Source organism: Rhinolophus hipposideros (assembly GCF_964194185.1).
Source record: "Rhinolophus hipposideros genome assembly, chromosome: 6".
Taxonomy (NCBI): domain Eukaryota; kingdom Metazoa; phylum Chordata; class Mammalia; order Chiroptera; family Rhinolophidae; genus Rhinolophus; species Rhinolophus hipposideros.
Window position 1 is genome coordinate 5,906,606 of NC_138052.1, and position 27,179 is coordinate 5,933,784.

The window sequence follows — 27,179 nt, forward strand, 5'->3', positions numbered from 1 at the left end:
ACAAGGTAGCAGAAAACATCCAATTGAAGCAACAAAAAGAACAATAATTTAAAAAAGAAAACAAAGATAGTTAAGGGACCTGTGTAACAATGCTCTTATCACAGGAGTACCAGAAGAAGAGAGGGAGCAGGGATCAAGAAAGTGTTTGAAGAAATAATGACTGAACACATCTATAACCTGATGAAGGAATAAACATACCAGTCCAAGAAGGCCTGAGAGTTCCAAACAAGGTGAACCCGAATAGGCCCACATCAAAACACATCATAAGGTTAAAGACAAAGAGAGAATCCTAAAAGCAACAATACAAAGACAACTAGTTCCTTACAAGGGAGCCCTCATAAGACTATCAGTTGATTTCTCAACAGAAACTTTGCAGACCAGAAGGGAGTGCCAGGAAATATCCAAAGTAAAGAAAAATAAGGGTCTACAACTAAGACAACTCTACCCAGCAAGGCTATCATTTTCTTTCTTTCTTTTTTTTTTAATTGCGGAAGGGGAACAGGACTTTATTGGGGAACAGTGTGTACTTCCAGGATTTTTTCCAAGTCAAGTTGTTGTCCTTTCAATCGTAGTTGTAGAAGATGCAGTGCAGCTCCAGGTCCAGTTGTCGTTGTTAGTTGCAGGTGGCACAGCCCACTATCCCTTGGTGGGAGTTGAACCGGCAACCTTGTGGTTAAGAGCCCACTGACCTCTGTGGGAATTGAACCTGCAGCCTTTGGCATTAGGAGCATGGAGCTCCAACTGCCTGAGCCACTGGGCCAGCCCAAGGCTATCATTTTCAATGGAAGGAAAGAAAAAGAGCTTTCCTGATAAGAAAAATTTAAAGGATTTTATTACCACCAAGCCAGTATAATAAGAAATTTTCGAAACCACAATGAGATACCACCTCATTTTTGTTAGAATGGCTATTATCAATAAATCAGCAAACAATAAGTATTGACGAGGATGTGGAGAAAAGGAAACCCTTGTGTTTTGTTGGTGGAATTGCAAATTGGTACAGGCACTATGGAAAACAGTATGGGGGTTCCTCAAAAAATTGAAAATAGAATACCTTATGACCCAGCAATTCCACTCTTGGATATTTATCCAAAGAAATCCGAACTAGTAATTTGAAAAAAAAAAAAAAAGTATGCACCTTTATGTTTAATGCAGCACTATTCACAATAGCCAAGGTATGAAAACAACCAAAATGTCCATCAGTAGACGATTAGGTAAAGAAATTGTGGTAAATTTATACAAGGGAGTATTACTCTGCCATAAAAAATAACTCAACCTTACCATTTACAATAATATACCTGGAACTACATGTTATCACATTAAGTGAAATAAGTCAGACGTAGAAAGACAAAAGACATCTCACTTATATGTGGAATCTAAAGAACAGAATAAATGAAGAAATTAAACAGAAATAGACTCATAGATGCAGAAAAGAAACTGATGGTTGCTAGGTGACAGGGAGATTGGGGGAATAGGTGACAAAGATGAAGGGAATAGGGAGTACAAATTGGTACCCTGTTTCCCCGAAAATAAGACCTAGCTGGACAGTCAGCTCTAATGCATCTTTTGGAGCAAAAATTAATATAAGACCTGGTATTATATTATTATGTTATTGTATTGTATTATATTATATTATATTATATTATATTATATTATATTATATTATTAGACCTAGTTTTTTATTATAGTAAAATAAGACTGGGTCTTATATTAATTTTTCTCCAAAAAATGCATTAGAGCTGATGGCCTGGCTGGGTCTTATTTTCGGGGAAACACAGTAGTCACAAAATAGTCACCAGGATGTGAAATACAGTAAGGAGAATACAATAAATAATGTTATAAAAACTATGTATGGTGTCAGTTGGGAACTAGACGCATCATGGGGATCACTTCATAAATTATATAAATGCCTTACCATTGCACTGTACACCTGAAACTAATATAAATTAATATTGAATGTCAATTATAATTTAAAAAATAGACACACACATATACTATATGAGGTGTGATCAAATAATACAGTGAATATTTAAATTAAAAATTTATTACAATAAAAGATACATTGCCATTAACCGCCCCTTAAAATACTCCCCCTCACCTCCAACACAGTTATCCCATCATTTTTGCCACTTTCTGAAGCAGTTCTTGAAGTCCTCTATTGTGAGTGTCTTTAGTTGTGCTGTCATGGCTGCCTTAATGTCCTGAATCATTTGGACTTTGGGGAAGAACCAGAAGTCACACGGTGCCATATCTGCTGAATAAGGTGGATGGGGACACACCGTAATGTTTTTATTTGACAGAAATTGGCATATGTCAGAAGTGATGTGTGACACGGAGCGTTGTCATGATGGAGGATGATTTACGGCACACTTTAAAACACACCTTCTCGTCTGTGCCTCACACCTGACTAACTGCACTGAACAAATTGAAACTTGTCACACACTGTTACTAAGGTTTGGCATGCCACTTTCTGTATTTAAGACCCCTGCCTTTCTGTCAGATGGCACTCAGTAGCAACATTCACCATATTTTGTGATCACAATGGAAAGTCTCCATGTCACACATCGCTTCTGGTATATGGGAATTTCTGTCAAATAAAAACATTACGGTGTGTCCTCATCCACTTTATTCACTGGATCTGGCACCATGTGACTTCTGGCTCTTCCCCGAAGTAAAAAACGACCATGAAAGGTAAATGTTTTGAATCAATTCAGGACATCGAGGCAGTCATGACAGCACAACTAAAGACACTCACGAGAGAGGACTTCCAGAACTGCTTTAGAAAGTGGGAAGAATGATGGGATAAGTGTTGTCAAAGTGAGGGGAGTATTTTGAGGGGTTTAATGGCAATGTGTCTTTTACTGTAATTATTTCTTTCTCATTTAAACATTTACCATAGGTTTTGATCACACCTCATATAGTTGTGAGATGTAAAATACAGCATAGGGAATATAGTCAATGTTATTGTGATAACTATGTACAGTGTCAATGGGTAGTAGACTTGTTGGGGTGATCACTTTGTGAGGGGTGTAAATGTCCAATTATTTTGTTGTTTTGTATACCGGAAACTATTAGGTTGATGCAAAAGTAATTGCAGTTTGAAAGGTTAAAAATAATTGCAAAAACTGCAATTACTTTTGCACCAACCTAATAATAATAATAATCATAATAATCATAATAAATGAACCAAAAAAGAAAAAGAAAGGAGGTGTGGCGACTACATGATGAGTGGGACATCCAGGCACAAATCCCCAGCCCCTCCCCAGACTCTGACTGCTTTATTCTGGATCCCAGCCCAGCTTCCCTGTTCTCCCTTCCGCTGCTTTGCTCCCTGACCAAGTACGTTATGTTAACCAAGAGGTTCTCACTGTGTGTTCTCTGGACCAGCAGTATGAGCGTCACTTGGGCATTTGTTAGAGATGCAAATCTGACGATGCCCTTCTACACCCAGACCTCCTGAATTGGAAACTTTGGCGTGGGGCCCAGTAGGCTGTGCTTTAACAAGCCTGCTGGTGATTCTGACACAGGTTCCAGTTTGAGGAACTGCCTTAACTAGACAGTATTTCCAAAGCTTCCCTGCTATAGGATTCACTCATATTCCTTCCCAGGTCTCTTCCTAAAGACTAAGTGGGTTTGTGATAAGGCCCCAGGAATGTTGATTTATAATGAGTACTCAAAGGGATTCTTATCATCGGGACAATTTGGCACGGGTGGGCAATCTTCCCTACCATGTTCCATGGCACACTGTGTGCTGCTGATGGCTCACAGATGTTTTCCTCACCAGGTCACCTCAGTCCCCACAGTGTCCAGGCAGGCCTGGGGTGGCTGACATCCCTGGAATGGTCACCTCTGAGCAGCCAAGGCAGAGCACTGAAGCAGCTCTTCAGATAGTAAGATGTGAAGGTATTGAGGCCTTTTAGACCTGACCCCTTGCCCCTCAGGATAACTTACTGTAATCAAGACCTTCTTCTCCCATCATGTTATTGGGAGAGACTCAAGCCGCCTGGATAACACAGACCTACTTACAAAAGGCACCTCAATCCGGGACCCTGGGCCTCTCACAAGAAAAGCAATATCTGAGGACAAAGGGACCAAGTCAAGGTGACCATACACCTATCTATATCCTTATTTGATTTTGAAACAAGACACCACTATTTCATGATTTACTACGCGTAATACATTTTGCTTCTTTATTTTAATTATCTACTAAGTGTGTTGTATCCTTTTGTAAGTAGGTCTGTGTTGGGATAATGAACACCAATGTTTATTGTATGCTAAATAGCATACAATGTCCTTAAGGTAGCTGTGTTCTCTTGTCTGTATTCTCCAGTTTTTCTCCTGCCTCCCTTGCTGTCCAGCTGTCTCAGATCAAGGGTCTTAGTGTACAGGGAGCCCTTTAAATTGCTGTCTGCAGTTGTCTCTGGTGTGGGTATCCCTGTGTGTCAGGAGTGAATGTAAAGTTGGATGAAAACCATGTCCAAGTCAGCTCCAAGCTGCTTTTCCTCAGAGCTGCACTAACAGTGGGCCACAGGCTCGGAGGACAGACTGGTGACAGGTGGAATGTTATAGGTTGACAAATCATATGTGGCGTGCTGATGCCACCACATGTGTGCGTGTTGTTGTAAGCATGACCTTACAAGAGCTGCTGAATCTCTCAGAGACCGTTTCAGTGGCATGGAGTTTGATAATGATGTCTACTTCTCATTTTGTAAAAATTGTGTTATGAAAAACGAATATGTAGAATACCTAAAACCATACGTGCCACATAGTAGGTTTTCAAAAAATGCAACTTCTCTTCTTCTCTCAGTCATTTCATATGCTGTGTTTGCATAGTTGATTTGGCTGAAAAATGGCTTCTCTATAAATATTGTGTAAATATTTGTTTAACCAAAGTCCCACTATATGCCTTGTACACAAGCCAAGAGATAAGAGAAGATTGAAAGGGAACAAACTTAGGCAACACTTACTACATACCAGGCATTGTACAGGGTGCACTTCAAACCGTAGATACGATGTGTGTCAGCTCAGAGCATAGATCGTGAAACTGAGGCAGAGCGGGTTTAAATGCATTGCTGATAAAATGGCAATTCCAAGATTTGCACTATAGATAGAAGATCCTCAAATAATGTTTTCTGATAACATTGATGAGATGAGATAGAAACATAATTCTTGTTTATATCAATTAGCCTAAGGTAAAAAGGGGTTCCGCTTTAAGTCATATGTTGTTTTGCTTAAAGTTGCAGAAACCTATCGATGTCACTAAGAGAGGACTTACTGAATTCAGCTCCAAAATGCATAGTTTTCACCATTATGGCCCAGACTTTAGCTTTGAGTGGTTTTCAGTCTATAGTTTAAAGGCTAGTATTTTTATGCAAAACATCCTCCACCACACACACACACATATTTACAAATGATGTTTCTCTTAAAAGCAAAATTGTGGATGGTTGACTTCATTTCACCAGCTGGACTTTTCTCTGAAGAGTGAGTTTTCTGAACACACATCCCCAGGGAGAAACTGCTAATTAAGGTGCAGGCTTCCACGCCAGCTGTTTCACACAGAGAGAGGTAGTTCAAGTTTAAATAGCCAGGCTATAACATGAAGGTGTTGAGCAAAAGGCCTGGGCAAGCTGTAAGACCATATTGCTTGTTGAACGGCATTGGAAACAGGGATTGGGCTCAGTGCCATCTGTAGCTAACAGGCCAGCAGACATCCTTATGCCATGTCCAGGAAGCTCTGGGCAAAACTGCAACCATGGATTCAAGCGTGAAGTGGCATTGAAGGTGCCGCTGACATATCCAGCAGGTGCCTCATCAACACCTGCTTTTTTTTACAGTACTTGCTTTCAAGACATCTTTAAAGTGACTCAAACTGGTACCCAGTCTGAAGGGTTACTGGAAGGATTAAAGAAGATAGCATAGGGAAAACACTTAACACATGAGAAAGCCTAGCACAGAGAGCATAATTAACAGTGACTTTTACCTATCGACTTATTACTATTTGAACACAAATTGAATCAGAGTAATCCTACTGTTTTAGATTTATTTTCAATTACTATTTTGTTGTGGAATATTCCCATATTGTTATACTCTAGCCGATAAATTGTATTAGATGATACGCTTTGCCTACATTTCCCCTATTTTTTTGGATGTTGGTTGATTTTTAATGTTTTCCTGTTTTGTTTTTAATGTTATGATGCATTACTTACTACTGTATCTTGGGGGCCTTAATGATTTCCCTGGGGAATTCCTAGATGTGGAATTGCTACATCCACACTAATGCACATTTTTAAGTTCTTAGCTATACCTCACCATGGTGCCAGGGTCTTAGCCGAAGGTCCCAGGTGGCACCTCTGGCCATGCTCCTCGAAAGCACGGGGGCTTGCCTAGGGGTGAGCATCTTCCTGGGTGGCCATGTTCAGATTCACTTCACAAGGTGTAGCCTGGTACTAATGAGGTCTGAGTCATAAAACCAAACCCTTTCACGGCATTTAGCACACCTGGACCCAGGCATGGTGCTAAGGTATCTGATTCTGGGTGTTGAGTTTTTGTTGGATGTTTGTTATGTGCTATGCAAGACTGGAGCACACTTTTTTATTTTTATTTTTTAATCTAATGCAATATCTGTGAAGCCTACATTAATATTCTTATTTTGCTCTATGGAACAGAGAGGTCAGGTGCCTTTTCCCAGTTCACACAATAAAGAATGGCTGCTTAACTTTGTATTCTGGATGACCAAGCAGCTGCATCTATTGCCCCAGGTCACACATACTGTCATCATAAGGAGGAAGCTAATGTCACACATGCATATGGCCCCTTCCACTCTCCCAGTTAGAAGAGTGACACCTTATCCCTGCCTCTGACCTCTACTGAGAGCATATCAAAGAGAGAAAAAGGAGAGTTGGAACTGAGGTCTCTAGCTCAAGGTAAGAAATTGCAATTGTATTCTCTGGTGAGCCAGAGAAAGATTTAAAGACAGGGAGGGTAGAAAGTAGAACAAAGAGATATTGGGGAGAATATAGAATTTTCCAAGAGATTGCTATTTTGAAAAATGGGGGAGCTAGAAACAGATGTAAGAGTTATTCACCTCAGAACTCGCATGCAAGATCCTGGAGTCAATGGATGGTTAGTAAAGTGCTTTGTAAAGTGCAGAGCTCCCCACAAATACAGTTGTGTATCATTAGTATTAGTCAGAAGTTCTGTTAGGATAGATATTTAATTATAATATCATCTAAAATTAAAAGTGGCCTCAAAAATGAAATGGTTTCTGCCGCAGACCGCTCACCCCCTTGTGGGTTTCCATTGCATTCATATGTTGAGGTCCAAACCATATGTTCATTTTGTGGACTATTTATAGAGGGATGACTCGGGAATAGTGATTGGTTTTCTGTTTTGATTTATGATTCTTCAGGAGAAGATTCTTGGCACATTTGGTCTTAATGACTATCACTGCTCCTTCCTGCCAGTCCTCAAATAAGGCTAGTGGAGTCATGTCCCATTAGAACCTAAGCTGTGGTCTCCTGGGATGAGAGCTGACTGAAATGTGTTGTGTCTGTGATAGCTTCCGTTCAGGTTCTTGAGCATTCTGCAAACAAATTCTCCTTACATCCAGGCACAATATGCCTTGGGTTGTTTTGAAATTGTTGAACTATCTTTCCTGAGTGTCAATATAAATACACTCTTATTCAGAGAGGCCATAATCCCTACTGAAGAGTTATTAATTACACACGTACCTAGTGTTTGTATTCCAGCTTTCCTCAGGGAGCTCAAAGCACTTGGCAAATATGAATTGAAAACAATAAATAATGCCTTTGATTTCTAAGACACCTATCTCTAAGGGTTTTAGAATTTTTTCTTCTCAGCATTCTATAGAACTGAAGCCCTCACAACCCAAGGACAGAAATAAGCACCTCTATTCCTATAAGAAAGAATTGTGGATTATTAATAGGACTGATTTTACCACACTGGGACCTGAATATGTGAGGGAATGACTTTGTAACTGAGTTTTAGAAACCAGCTAGAGACATTAAATGGCTATTAGGAGGAAAACCATGGCTTTATACCAACTTTGGACCACCAGAAATTTTCATTAATCAACAATAAAAATGAAGGGAGAGGGAGTGAACCAAGCATGAGCTCCAATTTTACAATCCTGAGTTAATTATTGGCTTTGAAGCACCATAGCAACTAAATCTTGTGTTTGGCTAAAATAACTCATTTCTTTTCCAATTGAAGGGAGTTATCTAGATGAAACGTATGCAAACAGGGCTGACTTTTTTTGTTTTACAGGTTGCTCTGTTTTTAGAGTCTCACCCAGAGAAAACAGGGGAATAATTATTTGGGACGTTTTTTGGTTTAGCACAGAATTCAACAGCAATTTAAATTCATATCTAGCAAATGTGATATAGTAGTGACAGTTTTGTTTACAAAACAGTACATAAATAACGACCACTGATTACTTTCTATGTAACCCTGCTTTTCCCAAGAAATCATCTGTTCAAAAATTTTCCTTTCACTAGGCAGAAATTTGAACTTGAGAAGAGGATTAGGTCTTCCAACATTCTCGTAGGCTGCTGCTTACCTAGCAAATTGTACATATTCAGTTGATATCAATTGGCAGTGAGACCAGCTCTCTAGGCAGCTCTTTCCATGGTTCAACAGCACACTTGCTTCTTTCTAATTCTCTGTTGTGTAAATTGATCTCTTAAATATGGTGCTGCATTAACAGAGCTCTTTTCAGAATCATTTTAACAATTAGAAATGATGACACAGAGGATCAAGCCCAGGACAAATAGTGAGGAAGATGATGATGATGATGATGATGATGATGACAATACATTCTTTGTATGGAATTCCTCATTTTGTATGGAATTCCTCATTTTGTATGGAATACCTCATTTTGTATGGAATTCCTCATTTTGTATGGAATACCTCATTTTGTATGGAATTCCTCATTTTATATAGAATTCCTCCAAATAAAGCTTTAAAGGAAGTAAATAAAAGTCAAATAATAATCATGACATTAGTTCACATTTGTGAATGTTATGTGCCAGATACTCATAAAGCATTTAACATTGCTTTAATCCTCACAATTTCATGAAGTCCATGCTATGATTCTACCCATTCTGCGTACACAGGAAGTGAGGAAATGGAGTCCTTTTACCTGGGTCTCCCTGGTAAGGTAGAAGAGCTGGGATCTGACCTAGGCAGACTGGCTAATTGTAACTACTATTCTGCCCTGCCTGTGGGCATACAGTCAACACCAGGTCGTGGAGTTCTACAATGAAACTATCAGTGGAAGTGGTACGGAGCATCCTATGAAAGAACATGTTTTTTTATTCCCATATATGACAGCCAGTCTTGAGCTGGGAAGCTGAGAACTCACCTACTTACTACACTAACCTTACTAACTTACTGTAAAGCAATGTGGTATTACCCATGGCTGACTCTACGTCGACTGGCCTTGTGGTCGACATAACCTCCTCGTCAGTGGCTCTTAGATCTGTACTTCTAGCCTCCACTTTTCTCCAAAACTCCAGTCCCCACATTGCTTGCGGTTATTTGCCATGTTTACCTTTATATTGATATTATAAATTTAATATACCATGTAGTAGTTTAGTAGTTAAAACCTATTTTTGTCCCGTTTTAAAATGAGTCTTTTTTCTTCCTATATTGCTTGTCTTATTTAAAGCTTAACTAATACATTCATTCATTCATTCATTAAATGCTTATTTATTAACTACTGAATGCCATATGTCTTTGTAAGTACTGAAGATACGGAGATGAATGAAACAGACAGGATCTCTGTCCTCCTGGACCTTACATTCCATTAGGAGAGCCACATATTAGTAAAATAATCATGCTAAGAGATATGTAATTACAAACTGAAAAGTTTCATATGGGAAAATACAGGGTAATAGGAGAGCTCATATCAAAACTGGGGGGGGGGGAGGGCACAAAGAGACTTCTCTGAGGGTGAGATCTTTTTGCTGAAATATAAAGCGTGGGCAGGGCTGGCTTGTTGGGTGGGTTGATTCCAGTAGAGAAGATGGTGTGTGTGCAGAAGCTCTCTTAGGAGAAATGATGGTGTGTGGAGGAACTGAAAGACAGTCTAGTTGGCCACAGAACATGGGGGTGAGTGTTGGGAAAGGGGTTAGAGAGTCAACAGGGCTCAGATCACCTCGGTCCTGGGATCCTCAGGTCAAGGTTTTTGCCTTTGCCTTAATATACCCAACCTACCACCAAATTTGCTGACCTTGTGTCTGTTTTCCTTTCAGATTAGCTATCCTCTTCTGTTATCTGGACTTGCCTTCACTGGGCCCATGGACCTTTAGATGGTTTGCCCAACTCCCATCCTCACTATCCTAAGACATTCCCTTCACTGAAGCCTAGGGTCTTCCTCTGTGATTTTTCTAGATGTCTTACAATATTCTCTCCATTAGAACTTCCTTGACTCATCAACCTCTGTAGTATAAACACAAATTCAGTAGGACAGAGCACGAAGACCTGTAGCAAATGACCTAGCCCAGGTTTACATGGGAAACTGAGCTTCTTGTCAGTTTCCCACTTTAACCCCTTTCCTCTGACCTAGAAGGCTTTGTCAGTTATTGTCAGAGGGCTGATGGGGAGCTCGGAAGATCTTTGCAAAATGTTGGGGAAACTCAAAAACAATTACTTTATTTTTTTTTTCAAGAAAAGCATACGTGTCTTTTTTTTAATTTATTTATTGGGGTGACAATTGTTAATGAAATTACATAATTTCAGGTGTACAATTCTGTATTACATCATCTATAAATCCCATTTATATGTATCTTTTCCATAAGTGAAAATAAATTTGACATAGTAAAAAAGTATCATTAGTTTTCTTTCTATGCACAGGTTTTTTGGAAGTGTTTTTTAATTCATCTGGCATGTATTTAGGCAGGACTTACCTTATGCAAGGAAGAGTGGAGGTAAAAATAATAAAGCTTGCAAGGACACAAACTTCTTTTGGCTGCAGTATAGGACACTAAGAGGGGATTTGTGGAGATATGGCTAATAGACAAGCTGAGAGAAGACTAGAGAACATAGAAAAGGCATTGGGCTGTATTATGTTGACAGGTAAGGAGTGTCCTTCACATTCAAATCCCACTATCACAGGCATGAAGGAAAGAAAGTTGTTGTTGATGCCAGAGAAGACATTAGAGAAAAGATGATCATTGGGAGACCATGTACTGCCTCAGGCATTGGAAAATATTGGGGGGATCTCTTGAACATGCTGGCCTCCTTTCTACCTGTCATACGCTCTCATAGAGCCTGAGATATTCCCTCCAGGTCACAGCATTTGTTTTATTTGCAGATGTGAGTTTACTTTCTGTCATCACTGGGAGGTGGGAGTTCCATGAGAGCAGAAAACTTGGCTGTGTAGTCCCAATACCCAGCAAAAGAAAGGTGCATAGTAGGTGCTCCATAAGCATTTGCTGACTAATAGATGACCTCATCACATAACACCTCATGTTCATTGTATCACTCATAGTTTCTGAAACCAGCTTTTTCTCATCTACAAAATCATGGAGGATTAATTACGTCCTCTGTTTTTCCCCCCTAAGGACCAGTATTGTTTTCTCTTGTTCCCCTTCCTGCCATAGGCACGCAACATGGTATTCACCATCCCAGTAGAGAACAAGGTTTCTTGTTCCTTGTCATTGTTCTTCACTGAATATGCAATGTTTAAATCTTTTTTGAGAGGTTAAACCAAATAGTTAGGCAAGGACATGCTGTGTGTAAGTGTGTATGTGTGCAAGTGCATGAGTAAGAGAGTGTGGGGACAGAGTCCCAGAGAGCAGTTTCCAGGCTCTTGGCCTCATGTGAAAAGGTGCTGGCTTGGTTATTAGATGGCCGTCAGCTGTAATCAGATGGCCATCCGTTGTGGCTGGGTGGCCATCAGCTGTTACTGGTTAGCCATTAGCCACTAATATAACTGTCCTGGCTACGCTAGGGGGTTGGTTGGTAGGCAGAGAAGCTGACAGTGGATTGTGGCTAGCAAGCGGATTGTAGCTAGCAATAGGGATTGGTTGGTTGGCAGAGAAGCAGATGGCGGATTGCACATTGTGTGGAGTCTGCTTCCTATATCTCCAACCCAGCTGGAACGAGAAGATAGTGGTATGAATCCCCTATCCACGGCTCCGTTGGTGTTCCTTTTTGGCCTCACCATGTCCTGAGTTCTTATGTGGGGAGTGGGACCAGAGTCCCTGCACGACAGAGAGTGTGGGTGTATTAGTGTGCTACGGTGGTGGTGGGGGTATTGTTCTTTATTATTATTTAAATTCTAATGTACCCCATGTTCAGGAAGGAAGAATTAGTGACAAAAATAGTTCGTATTTGAGGCTGTTACTGTAGTTTCTTCTCTCTGTTCTGTCTCAGATCAGTAGGTGAAGACCCTTCCCCCAGCTTCTTATCTACCCCAAATTCATGCTATCGTTTAGAGGGAGTAGTATTGTCCTGGGGTTCAGAACCTCAAGTTACCACTTTCGGTAGATTTTAAATTCCCTGAGCTTCATTTTTTCTCATCTGTAACAGAAAATAATAACTATTGCAAGTGGTTGCCACGTCATTGCTTCTGACTCAGGGAAATTGGCTGGTCCCTCTTAGGGACAAGGATAAGAATCTTGGTGGGGTAATGGAGAATAGTCAGAAACAGACTCTGTGAGCCTGCAGGCTGCGACATCCCCCAATGCCACGCTGTTCTCTCATCAAGTACAATATCATACCTAAATGCATAAGAGCTTGTACAAGGCCTAGCACAGAGTAAGCACTCATTTGATAAACCTTATTTCCACCGTCTTCCCTGGGTGCATCTTTCAGATGCAAATCAACATTTCCCTTTCCAAGGCCAATGTTAGAGTAAGAAAGAATAAAGGCTACAGAAGGGACAACATCCTGGACAAGGCCCTCACTTCTGAACAGGTGGGATGTGATCCGCTGAACCTGGAGGAGCCCCACCCCTCAGGAAAAATCGCCATCTGATTGTCTCTGTACCATTACATAGGGTCCTAGAGTTGTGTCTTGATGACTTTGCATTGTGAAAAGTGCCTCAAGTTATTCATGAACGAGTTACACTATTTGGTAATGATTTTAGAAAATGGCTTAGGATATCATCTATAACTGACCATCACTTATATTTTCCTTTATGGAAGTATCTGAAGCCAGCATTAACTGCTCTGCTATCTCTGCAATCAACTGGCTGCACGGGACTGACAGACATTAGGAAAACACCAAGGGTGAGGTGTTTGGGTATAGTTCTGACCAAGCTCTACCTTTCACATGTTTAAACTTTTTTTTTTATTTATTTTTTTAAAATCATCATTCTACGTTCACCTTACTTGTTTTTGGAATATTTTTGGAATATTACATTTTCACCATTTCTGTGAGGTAGTACACACAACATTAAAGGCTGAGCATAACTTTCAGAGCTGGTTATTAATCTCAGTATGGCAACTCAGTTCCTTGTTATGTGGATGTATTTGTGCAGAGAGTCAAAAACCACCCACCTCACTCTAATGGAATAAAAGCATTAGAACATGTATCGTAGCTGTCATCCAGAGTGGGTCTTTTGAAATTATCTTTATAAATAGCATTTAGAAAAAGTAAAATACTGAGTTGAAAAAATCATAACTCAATAGATGTAATGGCTTCCTTAAGTGGCAATTTTTGTTCACATTCCTAAATTTTCACTAAGCATTATCTTCTACTTCTTCTCCACATGCATGCCTACCTTTTTCCCACCACAGACATGCACTTAATCCTCTTTTCTCTTTCCTTGCCTTTGACACACTATTTCCTGTAGTAAAGCCCTCTTCTTGTCCATGTGGCTAACACTTATGTGTCCTACAGGACTCTAACTCAGGATTTATCACCCTAGCAAGCTTTCCCTGGTCCTCCAGTATTCTTACCTATGCATGTATTTTCAAGCATTTCTCTGCACTATATTAATGGTCTTATTGTCCTGGGTCTCTCACTAGGCTGCGGGTGTCTTGAAAGGAAGGCTATATCTTTCTTTTTTTAAGCCAGTGTTCACACACCCTTCCTGGCACATCATGGGTGTGGACCTTCTTTTGCTGCATGTTAATAGAGAGAAGGCCTGCTCTGGATGACTTTTGCAATGCGCTCCATGGGAGACATGAGGACATGTGCAAAAGCTCCTTGTTGGGGGCTTCTCAGTGGCATTTTAGCCAACAAAGTAACAAACCACAACCCCATATTTCTGTGAATTGGCATTATTTTATATGGTTAATACCTGTGCTTATCAAAACCTTTTTTTAAAATTTTCACTTACATACATGCAACTACCATTATTTCCAAATATTTCAACATTTTAAGTGCCATAATCAAAAACATTTACATTTAAAAGTAATTGGATAGTAAAAAGAGAACATAAAATTTACAAAGCTGCCTCATCCTGAGTACTTTAAAGACTAATTACTATCTTGAGTCCTAATGACTATTGCCTTCAAACCCCATAAATCATAAACAAATAAGAGGAGAGAGTTTTTAAATGTAAGTGTACTCTAATTGGGTCTCAGAAGACAGGAAAGCAGATCTTTAGAAGCTCAATGAAGTCTCTATGCACATAAAGCATCAACCGGTCCCTCCCATGGAGTTTTGTGGACTGCGCCTTTTACACACACTGTAATGACTGAATTCAGAGGACAAGCCTGAACCAGAGGAATCTATTTGGTTTCATTCACACATAGCAACTGAAAAATAAAATCAAAGAAACTTCTAGTTCTGTAATGTAATGTATTTCTCTTTTGTGGAAAACAGTCTTTCCATGGCACAGGCAATAAAGAAACATAGGTCTGGACCAAATGCCATGGAAAAGGGGCAGTGGTCTTCATTTTTACCAAGAATGGACTCTTTTTTCTATGCAAATGACTTTTGAGTTAAAGGTAAGACAGGTTGTGGAATATTTTCTGCAAACGTAAACAGAAGTGCTGAAATAGAAGATAATCTTTGCTTATTAAGGTGCTTAGAATAGGCTGAGTGAAGGAAACCAGAAGCCATCGTCAACCAGGATGGAGGATTTGGTACCTGTTTATTACTTCCTCTGAGAGTTTTCAAGGTTATTTTTGAATAAGAAATGAATCAAGCCCTAGAAAACCATCATAGCTGAGTGAATCTGGGAATGCTCAGCACATTGCAGCTACTGACTCATGAGAAATTCTCAAGTAGCTGAGAATGTTTTCTTTAGGGTAGCTGATTCTTTTTGGTTCTAATCTGCCCTCACCTTGCCGAAGATAGAAAAAAGGGAGAACAACCTTAATGTTTAACTTTACCATAAAAATTGATTTTATCTTCCATGGAGTTTGCAATTCTTTTAAATATAACTATCTCTTTTTCAAGAAGCTTATAAATATGAGATTTATTTATTTATTTATTTATTTATTTATTTTTATTTATTGTTTTAATTTGGAGGCAGCTCATTAAATTTAGCATTCAAATGTGCATGCAATGATTTGAGGATAAGGTCTAGATAGCTGCGTTTGGCTTCAGAATGTCCACAAAGTGGTTTTCTAGTATTTTCGCTGTGAACTCTAAGTGCAATTAATACTAGGTGCACACCTTTATGTCAAGGGCTTTTATTAGGTGTTTATCCTTGTATGGTGGGTGCTGAGGAAGAGATGCAAAACACAGCTGCTGCCCTTCAAGGAAATGTAAATCACAGTTAAATTAGAGAGAAGCTCTCTGTAAAATGACCGACATTTAAATGTTCAACAAGGTTAGACAACCTAAATTTTCTCTATATATAAAATTAGCAGTGTAGTTTACATGGTGGCAGATAGCAAAATTAACTGAACATGAATCAAAGACCTAAACATAGGATCTGATAATAAACTGCAATAAACTGCAGAGAAGAAGACAATAGATACTAATTGTGATCCTTGGGTTCAATAGGATTTTATGAATTTGACCTCAAATATAAGGGAAGTAAAAGCTAAAATAAATTAATGGGACTATATCAAACTAAAGAGCTTCTGCACAGCAAAAGAAACCATAGACAACATAAAGAGGCAACCAGCTGAGGGGGAGAAGATTTTTGTAAACAATACCTCTGATAAAGGGCTAAGATCCAAAATATATAATGAACTCATACAACTCAACTACAAAAAATAACCCAATTAAAAAATGAACAAAGGACCTGAATAGACATTTCTCCAGAGGACATACAGATGGCCAACAGACATATGAAAAGACGCTCGACATCACTAATCGTCAGAGAAATGCAAATAAAAACCACAATGAGATATCACCTCACCCCAGTCAGAATGGCTATCATCAACAAGACAAATAGTAACAAGTGTTGGAGAGGCTGTGGAGAAAAAGGAACCCTCATACACTGTTGGTGGGAAGTCAGAGTGAAGGCTTCCTCAAAAATTAAGAATAGAATTACCATATGACCCAGCAATCCTTTTCCTGGGTATATACCCCAAAAACCTGAAAACATATATCCATAAAGATATATTTGCTCCAATGTTCATTGCAGCTTTATTTATGGTGGCCAAGACATGGAAACAACCAAAGTGTCCTTCAATAGATAATTGGATGAAGAAGGTTTGTTGTGTATACACAGTGGAATACTATTTTGCCATGAGAAAAGATGAGATAATGCCATTTGTGACAACATGGATGAATCTTGAGATTATTATGCTAAATAAAATAAGTCAGACAGAAAAAGTCGAAAATCATATGACTTCACTAATATGTGGGATATAAAACTGAAAGCAACAAAGGAATAAGACAAACGAAAAAAATAAAAACTCAGACACAGACAATAGTTTAGTGATTACCAGAGGGCAAGGGGGAAGAGGAGTGGTAGATGAGGGTAAACAAGATCAAATATACGGTGTTGGAAGGAGAACTGACTCTGGGTGGTGAACACACACTGTGATATATATATATATTTTTTGTAAATTCTTTAAATAAAGAAAAAATAGCATAAAATAATAATGTGCATATCATATTACCTGGGATCTAAAGATGAAATATGAGAAAATCATTTATCACTTAAGGTAATATTTAGAACAAAATGGACAACCAATGATATTTTAATAATATTGATTATAACTATAACAATAGCAATGCTAACACTTATAGCCATAACAATGATATTTACTAAAATTATCGAGTCCATGCAGAATGGCAAGTAGCTAAACACTCTGCTTGTCTCCTCCCATGACCACATTAAAATTACACCTAAATTAGAAATTAAACCTGAAGAACAATTTGAACACTAACTGAACAGACATCCTATAACTAAGGATTTAAAGAAGGAGTCATGTGAAGACTACAAGGGGCAGAGACACAAAATGGGGTGGCCCCACACCCACATGTACTTGTTGAGAATTGGGAGGGACAGCTCAGCTGCAGAGGTTCCCCCTGAGGAGTAAGTGGCCTCAGTTCCACATTCCTCAGCCTGGAATACCAGTGCCAGGAAGAGGAACCCCACAACATGTGGCTGTGAAAATCAGTGGACGTTCCATCCATCAGTGTGAGATGGGAGGCTGCTGGAAGCCCAGCTGTCCTCTTGTAGGGTCTGCACCTAGACTCATTCACTTCCAGGCACTCATCCTGGGCTCTGGTGGAAGGATGTAGACTCAGGAGGTGCCAGAGACATATAGGAAGAGACTGAGTTGTGTGGCTTCAGGATAAGGGCTAGAAGAACAGCTGCCATTGTCACTGTGTTGATCCCTCCTTCAGTGCAGGCTGTGGGAAGGCACATCTTTCCTGTGTTGAGCCCTGCTCCACATAGCCAAATGTAAATGTGCATTGGCCTGGTCAAATCAGCTTGCCCTAGCCTGAAGACTCCCTGCAACCCTACTCAACCTAACTTATATTATCGCACAGGGCTTTCAGCAGCTGAACATTATGGGCAGCTGCCAAGCAGTGGAAGGCCTCAGGGTGCCTTGGGCTTGGGCCTTTTCCTAAGATGCCCCAGGCCTGCTACTGGGGGCAGCCAGCTTTGTTTCACACAATGGCCTCTCCCACATAACTTCAGGTCCAGCAAAGGCAGCAAAAAACTAATGATCACTCTGTTGCTCATACCAGGTAGCCCTGGTCCTGTCACCAACAGCAGCTGATTTTTGCCTGCATGAGAGCTAGTCTTAAGTGGCCCCAGAATCAACACACACAGAGGCTGACTTCATACCACAACAGAGCACAACCCAATTAACCGCAGAAGGGGCACACAAAGGGTGTTCTCAGCACTTAGTTTGGTCTTTAATTTTTCTTTATTTTCTTGTTTCTTTAGTCGTAAGTTCAAGTTGTTTATTTGAGATTTTTCTTGTTACTTGTTGTAGGCCTGTATCACTATGAATTTCCCTCTTTCAACTGTATTTCATGTGTCCCAAAGATTTTTTTGGATCATTGTGTACCCATTTTAATTTGTCTCAAGATATATATGTGTGTGTGTGTGTGTGTGTGTGTGTATGTGTATATGTATAAAATAACATATATTTATATAATAACATATATGTTATTTCCTCCTTGATTTTTTTATTAACCCATTGATTGTTTAGCAACATGTTTTTTGGCCTCCATGTGTTTGTGTTTTTTCCAGTTTTCTTCTTGTAATTGATCTCTAGTTGCATATCATTGAAATTAGAGAAGATGCTTGATATGATTTCAATCTTCTTAAGATGATGGAGACTTTTTTTCAGGCCTAACATGTGTCTATTCTGGAAGATGTTGCATATGCACTTGAAAAAAATATGTATTCTGTTGAGGTGGGATGTAATGTTCTGTAAATATCAGTTAAGTATATCAGACCTAATGTGTTGCATACGGCCACTATTTCCTTGTTGATTTTCTGTCTAGGTGATTTATTCATTGATATGAGTGGGGTATTAAAATTCACTACTATTATTGTAAAGGGGATATCAATCATCCCCGTTATGTCTGTTAATATCTGTTTTTACGTATTTATTTGCTTGGTTGAGGTGCTTTAAACATAAACTGGGATGTCAAGAAACCTTCAGAATCCTTTAACAGGGTCCACGTCGAGATTATTGACATATAAAATGGATGGTTTTGAGGCAGGTGTTAATAAAGATGTATAAAATGGAAATGAATTCTAAAATGGATGAATTCCTACAGAAGATAGACATGTGTATGAGTGATCCAAACGGTGGGATTGTAAAAGACTCCATATTACCTCAAGGAATGTGGTACTTATCACCATGCCTGATATATAATTGTCACATGTTAATTTAGCTGTTTGATTGAATTAAATATGCAAAACACCCAGATTCTTAGTATTAGAAGAAACCTGGAGGAACATGCTGCCCAACAGCCACTAATGCATGAGATAGGTCTTTCTCTAGCATAGGCAGCAGGGATCCCTGTGTCCAATGTCTGCTCATGTGTACCACCACCCCTGCTCAACTCCGATCAGCATCAAATATGCTACTGCTGGGAAGCTATTATTATTTAAGTGATAAAATGACCAAAAATATTAATGTGTGGAAATCTGTGATGATCAGAATCAAAAGGAGAGAATGGACCATGACAACCAGGATTGGCTGTAGGATTTCTGTCTTGGCTGATTGTTAGGTAATGCCCTCATAGCCCCAAATTATTTTATCCTATTCTACTTTAGGTTATTTTGTAATCTTATTTCACATTATACGTTCTGAAATTCTGAAGGCAATTAGGAAGAAAGGGAGTTATAGGAAATGGTAGGAATTGAAGAGAAAGTGGAAAAATACTTTTTCCTATTAAAGTATTCACAATCCAATTACAATATAGACTTGTGGTCGTTTATTTTTCAAACTGGCATTTTGGTTTCTGATAACACCTCCTTCCCACCACAGATACACTTTAATTTTGCAGCGTTAGTCAGGAATTTCTATATGGACCCCAAAACTATATAGCAATAGCATCTTTTCAAAATTTGAATGATGAAAGAACTGAAACATGGATCCATTTCATTTAAAATTTCAATTTAATTAAACAGTAATGATAAATTAATATACAGTGTGATTGTATTTCTGCATTGTATGAGCCCTTTTTAAATTCTAATATCTAATATTTTTTTTTCAAGGAAGCTTACAAGTTCACTATCAGGTGAGCAAGGAAGAAACCCACGTGTTCACCATTGAGGTAGAGAACTTTGCCAACAGAAGGATGCACCACTTGAAGATTAATCGAGAGGGAAGAGAGCTTACCATTCAGGTACCTTACTTTCCTTCTTCTCATTCATCCAAATGTGCCTTGGATGCTCAATAACACTTTTCTGCATTTCTACCCCAAGCCAAGGGAGGAGCCAAGTTCTGGGAATAGATACGAACCACACTTGGCCCCAAGATTTGAAGAGCTAGAAAGGTAGTTCTCAAAATGTGGTCCTCCCTTTCCACTAGCATCAGCATCATTTGGGACCTTTTGAGAAACGTTAATGCTTCAGCCCCACATCAGGTCTACTTAATCAGAAACTTCTTTGCAAGGGAGGCAGCAGGTGATTCTGATCCCCCCTTAAGTTTGATAACTCCTGAAGTGTGGTATAATGAGGATGACAATTGGGTAAAGAAGAGATCACAAGGGACTGGCAAAGGCTAGGACAGAAGTGTGCCCAGGTAAAATGGGAGCATGGAGGAAGGCACTGATCTTATCTGGACATCAGTACTCAATTCCTTGGCAAAGCTAGGACTGCACTGAGTCTTGTAGGTGAGTAGGAGTTAGCTAGGTGGAGAAGAGAAAGGAAAGTGCTCAGGCAGAAGGTCCATGTGATCATTGGCGAAGCTGTCTGGAGGAACCTAACATGTGGCAGGCACCCCTTGACATTCTAGTGGTCTTCGTATACAGAGCAGGCAGCAGGCAATGAGAGATGACAATAGAGAATTGGCAGGGTCCACATCATCTGCTTTAGAAGCATAACCTGAAGTGAGCCCTTAAATCCACCCAGCAGGCATCCCTTATATTTTTTTTTTACTCCATCTACTGTCTTGATAGCCTAGGTGATGATTTTAAACCTCCTCCTTTCTCCGTATACCAACAACAATCTCAGCCACATCTTCACTCTCAGCAGATGATTTTGTTTTCTTATAAAAAAGAAATGTAGCATTTATGACAGAACACTCTCACCAGCACAATTACCCCACTACCTGTACCTGTGTCCCTCTACTTTTTCTGTCCTTGTTGCTGAATATGAACAGTTAAAGGCTCAAGATAAGGCCTGAGCCACCACTTGTGGGCCAGATCTCATACCCTACTCACAAACATTACTCCAGCTTATCTCTCTTCTCTGTTTTCAACATTTCTTCCACTTCTAGTGAGTGGCTTCCCAAAGCATGAAACATGCAAATATTACATTGAAAAATAAAACAAAACAAAATAAAAACAACAAAATAAAACAAAACAAACAAACAAACAAACAAACAAACAAACAAAAACATAACTGAAAATCTTTTCTTGGGCCGAGGAAGAAAATCTCTCTCTTATCCTCTGACCTGACTCATATACTGCCACATTTTCTCTTTCAGTTTACTGCCAAGATCCTTGAAGATGTTGTTTACATACTTGGTCTGTAAATTTTTCTTTTCCTTAAACCCACAACAATGATTTTCCCCCGTAATACAGCAAAATAATAGAGGGTGCCAAAAAAATGTATACACATTTTAAGAAACGAAAAAACTATTAAAATTGTAATACTCAAAATATTCCGATAACGGAAGATTGATGCAAGTCATGTGTATACATGTTTTTGTCACTCCCAGCATTTCTCAGGACACCAATGGCTTTATCTTGCAAAATACAATTATATTTTATTTATTTGTCTTCTCATTGGCATTTGACATAGCAATTGCTCTCTGTTCTTGGTACCTATTGTTATTTGGCTTGAAGAACACTGCTTTCATCTATTGTTCCCCTACATCACTAACTTCTTTTGTTCATCCCCCTCTTTACCTTCCAAACTCAAACCAGTGGAACCTACCAGGACTCCGTCATCAGATTCCTTCTCTTTTTTTATCTGCATTCATTCTGTGATTCAGTCTCATCTCTTTATATGCCATGTATATGGGGCTTAATTAGTCTCAAACGTATCTCTAAGACCAATCATTTCCCTGAATTCCAGACCTATGTTCCCAACTGCCTACTTGGTATATCTATGTGGATGTCTCTTAGACATCTTGAATGTAACACGTTTAAACTGAGTTGCTGAGCATCTTCCGCCAAACACCCCCATCCTCCATAACCTGCCGTATCTGAGTTAATGACAGCTTCATTCTTGCCATTGCTCAATGTTAAAATTGTGGTTTCATTTCAGATACCTCTTTTTCTCACATTCAACATCCTGTTGATCAAGAGCTTTCTACATGGCCCCAAGCTACCTTCACCCTTTCCTTGGTTATTACAGGTTATAGTTACCTCTTAATTGAAGGACCCCTGCTTCTCTTTTTGTTTTTCTGAAGCCTATTCTTAACATAGCACCAAGAATGATTCTGTTAAAAGATTAGTCAGATTAGTGTACACTTCTGTCCAAAGCCAAAGACCTTGCAGTAGCTTAAGAGAATTTTTATGACCAAGCACACCTGCTACCTTCCCACTGTTAACTTCTCTGATGTCATTAATCACGATTCCTTCTGCAACTCCCCATTTACCACTCTGCCTCCTTTTATTTCCAGAGTCCATGAAAGGTCATTGACTGACCCTTTGTATATAGGCTATGGGAGAAGTGTAGATTGACTGTTGATTTTCTTGACTGGGTGGAAGTTCAAGAATAATTGTCAGATATGTTGTAAAAATGATCCCTGAGTGATTACAATTTAATGTTTTCACCTCTAGTCTTTACTCTTGAAATAAGACGGAAATGTCTTAGGAGCAAATTTGGTTGAGGCCAGATGAGAAAAGGTAAAGGATGGAAATCATGAGTTCTTGTTTGAATGTGTTTGGATAGAGGTCTTGATGGAACAGCTGGGATGAATTCTGGTGGGCATTTGTACGTATCATACATCAGACTTCTTTTTTTCTTATATATTGCCTGTCTCCTTTTCCATGAATGAAAGGGAAAACAAACGAACAAAACACAAACAAACAAACAAAACAGGTCACTGAGAAAATGAAAACAGATATTTCCTTTTCTTTTCCTTCGAAAGGATTTCCACCAGTTGATTAATAGGCCATGATAAGTATTAGGTTGGTGCAACAATAATTGAGGCTTAAAAGGTTAAAAATAATTGCAAAAAACACAATTACTCCTGCACCAACCTAATATATACTGGATAAGAATATAATATTTCCAAAGCACTAAAGGGAGCAGAAAAAACTGGAAGCTGAGACATTTTTGTTTTTTGTTTGTTTGTTTGTTTGTTTTTTAACTTCAAATCAGTTTATTGACCCAATAACAACATACTTGCCTCGCTGACACTATCCCCTACCCCACCCCTTATCTAGATCTATTCTCTTTCCTCCCCACTTAGAACAAGCTGTTCAGTAAAAACAGAAAACAGCAGGGTACTCCACTCCTACATGTCCAGTCATGTCCCCAAGCCCTGTGGGGTCTCAAGCAGTACTCAGAACCTATTAGACAGGGTAGGATATTATCACTTTATTCAGCCAGCCAAAGGTACCTAGCACCTAGTGACAGATTCTTCCAGACTACCAGGCCTAGAGTTGCTGTTCCTCCTCCTCCTCTTTTCTCTCTGATGATAAGAAGTTGATGTTGGAGGCAGACAGGAGCAAGAACTCCAGGTGATGATTTGAGAATTTTAATGCGGCTTGGGTTTTTTAAGGCACAGGTGCCCCAACAAAATGCCCTGGTGGTGAAAGTGAACTTCAATGCCCCTATTTTAAGTGCATCATGACATTAAACAGATTAAGCCAGTTGCAAAATGCCAGCACAATAACATGCTCTAAAGAATGAGGTGTCAAGCATTTTTGAAACCAAGTAGTTAATTACTTCCTTTGAAAGATGAGAATCCAGAGGTCAAGAGAGGCATCCCCAGAGTGAGATAAACCTGGGTGTGTGTTCATGCTCCATCTCATATGCTGTGTGATCTCAGACCAGTTATTTACCTTTCTGAACTTCAGTATATTTATCTATTGAAAAAAAGAAAAGAAAAGGACCAAAGCTTAGTTCTTGTAAAGATCATAAATACCATGTGATCTCACTTATGTGTGGAATCTAAAGAACAAAATAAACAAACAAAACAGAAACAGACTCATAGATACAGAGAAGAAACTGATGGTCACTAGATGGAAGAGGGGTTGGGTGATGGGGTAAAAAAGGGAAAGGGATTAAGAAGTCAAATTGGTAGTTACAAAATAATCACAGGGATGCAAAGTATAGAATAGAGAATACAATCAATAATGTTGTAATAACTATATATGGTGCCCAGTGGGTACTAAACTTTTTGGGGGAATCACTTGATAAATTATCTAAATGTCTAACCACTATGCTGTGCAGCGGAAACTAATATAAAATAAACATATCTGTAGTTGAAAAAAATAAGAAAAATATTTTTAAAAAAATGTTTTAGAAGTTAAAACAAACAAACAAACAAACAAAAACAAACACATTTAAAATAGCATAACTAAGGAACCACGCATGAAGCTTGGCATTTAGGACTTACTGAAAAAAAGGTTTCTTCCATGTTCCTCCATTTCATATCTCATTTAATATCCTGACAAGACCACTGGGTAGCTAGGATTCTGAGATCAGCCAAGCTTCTGGGCCAGATTACAAATTTTACCATCCAAAAGGACTAAAAGACTATGGTGTTTCAACCCTTACAACCTCACCAATTGTATTAATAAGTAAAATTAAAAACAATACTAACCCATAAAGTAAACATAAGGAAGTATAACGAAATAATGCACTTCCCACTGAACAGTTCAATGATAGCCTAGTCCATACCATACATGTGGAAGTTCTAAGAGTAAATATTTGTGGTATACACACACACACACACACACACACACACACACACACACACACCCCTGTTTTTGCTTTTGTTCTATGCATTTGCTAAGTTTTTCAAATTGGTAACTCAGCCCTAGAAGTAGTACTAGTGCTCAGGTGCCTTCACTCCAAGTCAGGGATGGAGCTCTTCCCCCAAATATCCACAGTCCACCAATAGCCTGAAGTCTCCTTTGAGTCATCCTGCCTTCCTCTCCAAACCTCTACCAATACTCATTTTTCTACAAGAAAGCAATCCTTTAATTAAGTGCCATTTACTTCTTTCTCTCCTGCATTAGTCATCTGGTTAAAGTGCTAAAGAGCAGGTGAATTCCCACAAAGCAGAACAGTAGGACTGGAATGAGTCATGTACTTGAACAATTAGCTCTTCGTCTATGACATTTGAGCATGGCCCTGTCACTCTTCAGGAAATTATTTATGCAGGAAGCTGACCATATGGAGCCTGGGGAGGAGGTAAGGGCAGAAGCCAGGGGAATCTCAGCTCAACCTTCAGTTCTAAGAATTCTTCTATTGTTCTCTACTCAGCAGGAAATTCCTGCTCACTTTAGTCTCCTCTCTAACCTGGACAACAAAGTATTGGGGAGGCCTCTTTGCCCCCTGCTGGAAAGAGAATTTCCAGAGACTAGGAGAAGTAGCTGAGGGCTCTGAAGTAGCATGGGAATAAAACTCTTTTAGGGCAATCTGAATTCATGAGCATGAAACAGACTAGGGATGGGGACCATAGAGAGCAAAAAAGTTATGTTGTACTTAAAGGTGCAGGGGCCTCCAGGGCAGCCAAGGGCATCCCAATAGTAGGACATACTCTGTCTTCATAGCCCACAAGATAGAAAGGGTATCAGCAAGTTGGCAGAGTAGATAAATGTTGTGCTTGCCTCCTGCTGTGAACACATTAATATTACAACTACATTATAGAACAATCAACCTGGAGAACCATCTGAACAGAAGTTTTATAACTAAGGGTATAAAAAAGAAATTGCATCAAGACTGATGAGAGTCAGAGACACAAAACAAATATACATGCAGTGGTTGAGAATAAGTGGTATATTTCAGCCATGGAGGTTTCACCAGGAGGACCAAAGGACCCCAGCCTCACACCAGGCACCCCAGTCTGGAGTACTCTTGCAGGGAAGAGAAGCCCCCACAACATCTGGCTGTGAAAAGCAATGGGGATCCCAAGTGTCAGGGTAGAACTTCAGGCTGTGAAAAACCCATATGTCTTCTTAAAGGACCCTTAAAGTGTACAGACTTTCAGGTAATCACTCTGGGCTCCTGTGGAGGTACAGTGACTTGAGGGGGCATGTCACAGGCATATGGGGAGACAGAGTTAGATGTGTGGCTTCATGGCAAGGACGGGAGAGACAGTAGCCATTTTCTTGCTGTGGGGTTCTCCTCTCATTTAGCCAGCAGGCAAGTGCCATCTTTCCTTGGTTGAGCCCTCACCCCACCCATGGCCAAATCTGAATCTGCATTGCCTGGTGAGCTCTGCTCACTCCACCATGGTGACTCCTTGGGACCCTGCCCCACACAACTCACTCAATACTACAGGCAATTTATCAATCTCACCCACATTGCACATTTTCTTGGACAACTTCCGAGGGTCCATGGGTTCTGGGTGGATGGAGGCTGGCTTTGTGGTCCTCTGAATCTTTTGCTGAGTAGCTCCAGGCTCAGCACTGACACCAAACCAGAATCTAAGAATAGTTTCAGAGGACTCTAGGACAATACCATACTTAATAACATTTGCATTGTAGGGATACCAGAAGGAGAAGAGAGACAGCAAGGGATGTAGAACCTATTTGAAGAAATAATGACTGAAAACTTTACTAACCTGGAGAAGGAAATAGACATACAAGTCCAGGAAGGTCTGAGAGTCTCAAACAAGATAAACCCAAACAGGCCCACAACAAGACACACTATAATTAAAATAGAAAAGGCCAAAGACAAAGAGAAAAATCTTAAAAGCAATAAGAGAAAGGCAACTACTTATTTATAAGGGAGCTCCCATAAGATTGTCAGGTGATTTCTCAACAGAAACTTTGCAGGCCAGAGAGATTGGCACAAAATATTCAATGTGATAGGCAGGCAGGATCTATAACCAAGATTACTCTATCCAACAAAGCTAGCACTTACAATTGAAGGACAGATAAAGAGCTTCCCAGACAAAAGAAAGCTAAAGGAGTTCATCACCACCAAATCAGTATTACAGGGAATGTTAGTGGGGGTTCTTTAAGATGAA

The 27,179-nt window shown here is 39.5% G+C and overlaps 1 protein-coding gene across 4 annotated transcripts in view; it reads left to right on the forward strand.

The window, feature by feature from the left end:
* The window catches only part of CNTNAP5 (contactin associated protein family member 5), an 800,511-nt gene that overhangs the window by 716,560 nt on the left and 56,772 nt on the right, over positions 1-27,179 (forward strand). For all 4 annotated transcript variants that reach the window (XM_081051146.1, XM_081051149.1, XM_081051147.1 and 1 more), the window contains one exon: positions 20,072-20,202. In XM_081051146.1, the coding sequence (XP_080907272.1) occupies positions 20,072-20,202 (131 nt within the window). The remainder of the gene's footprint in view (positions 1-20,071; positions 20,203-27,179) is intronic.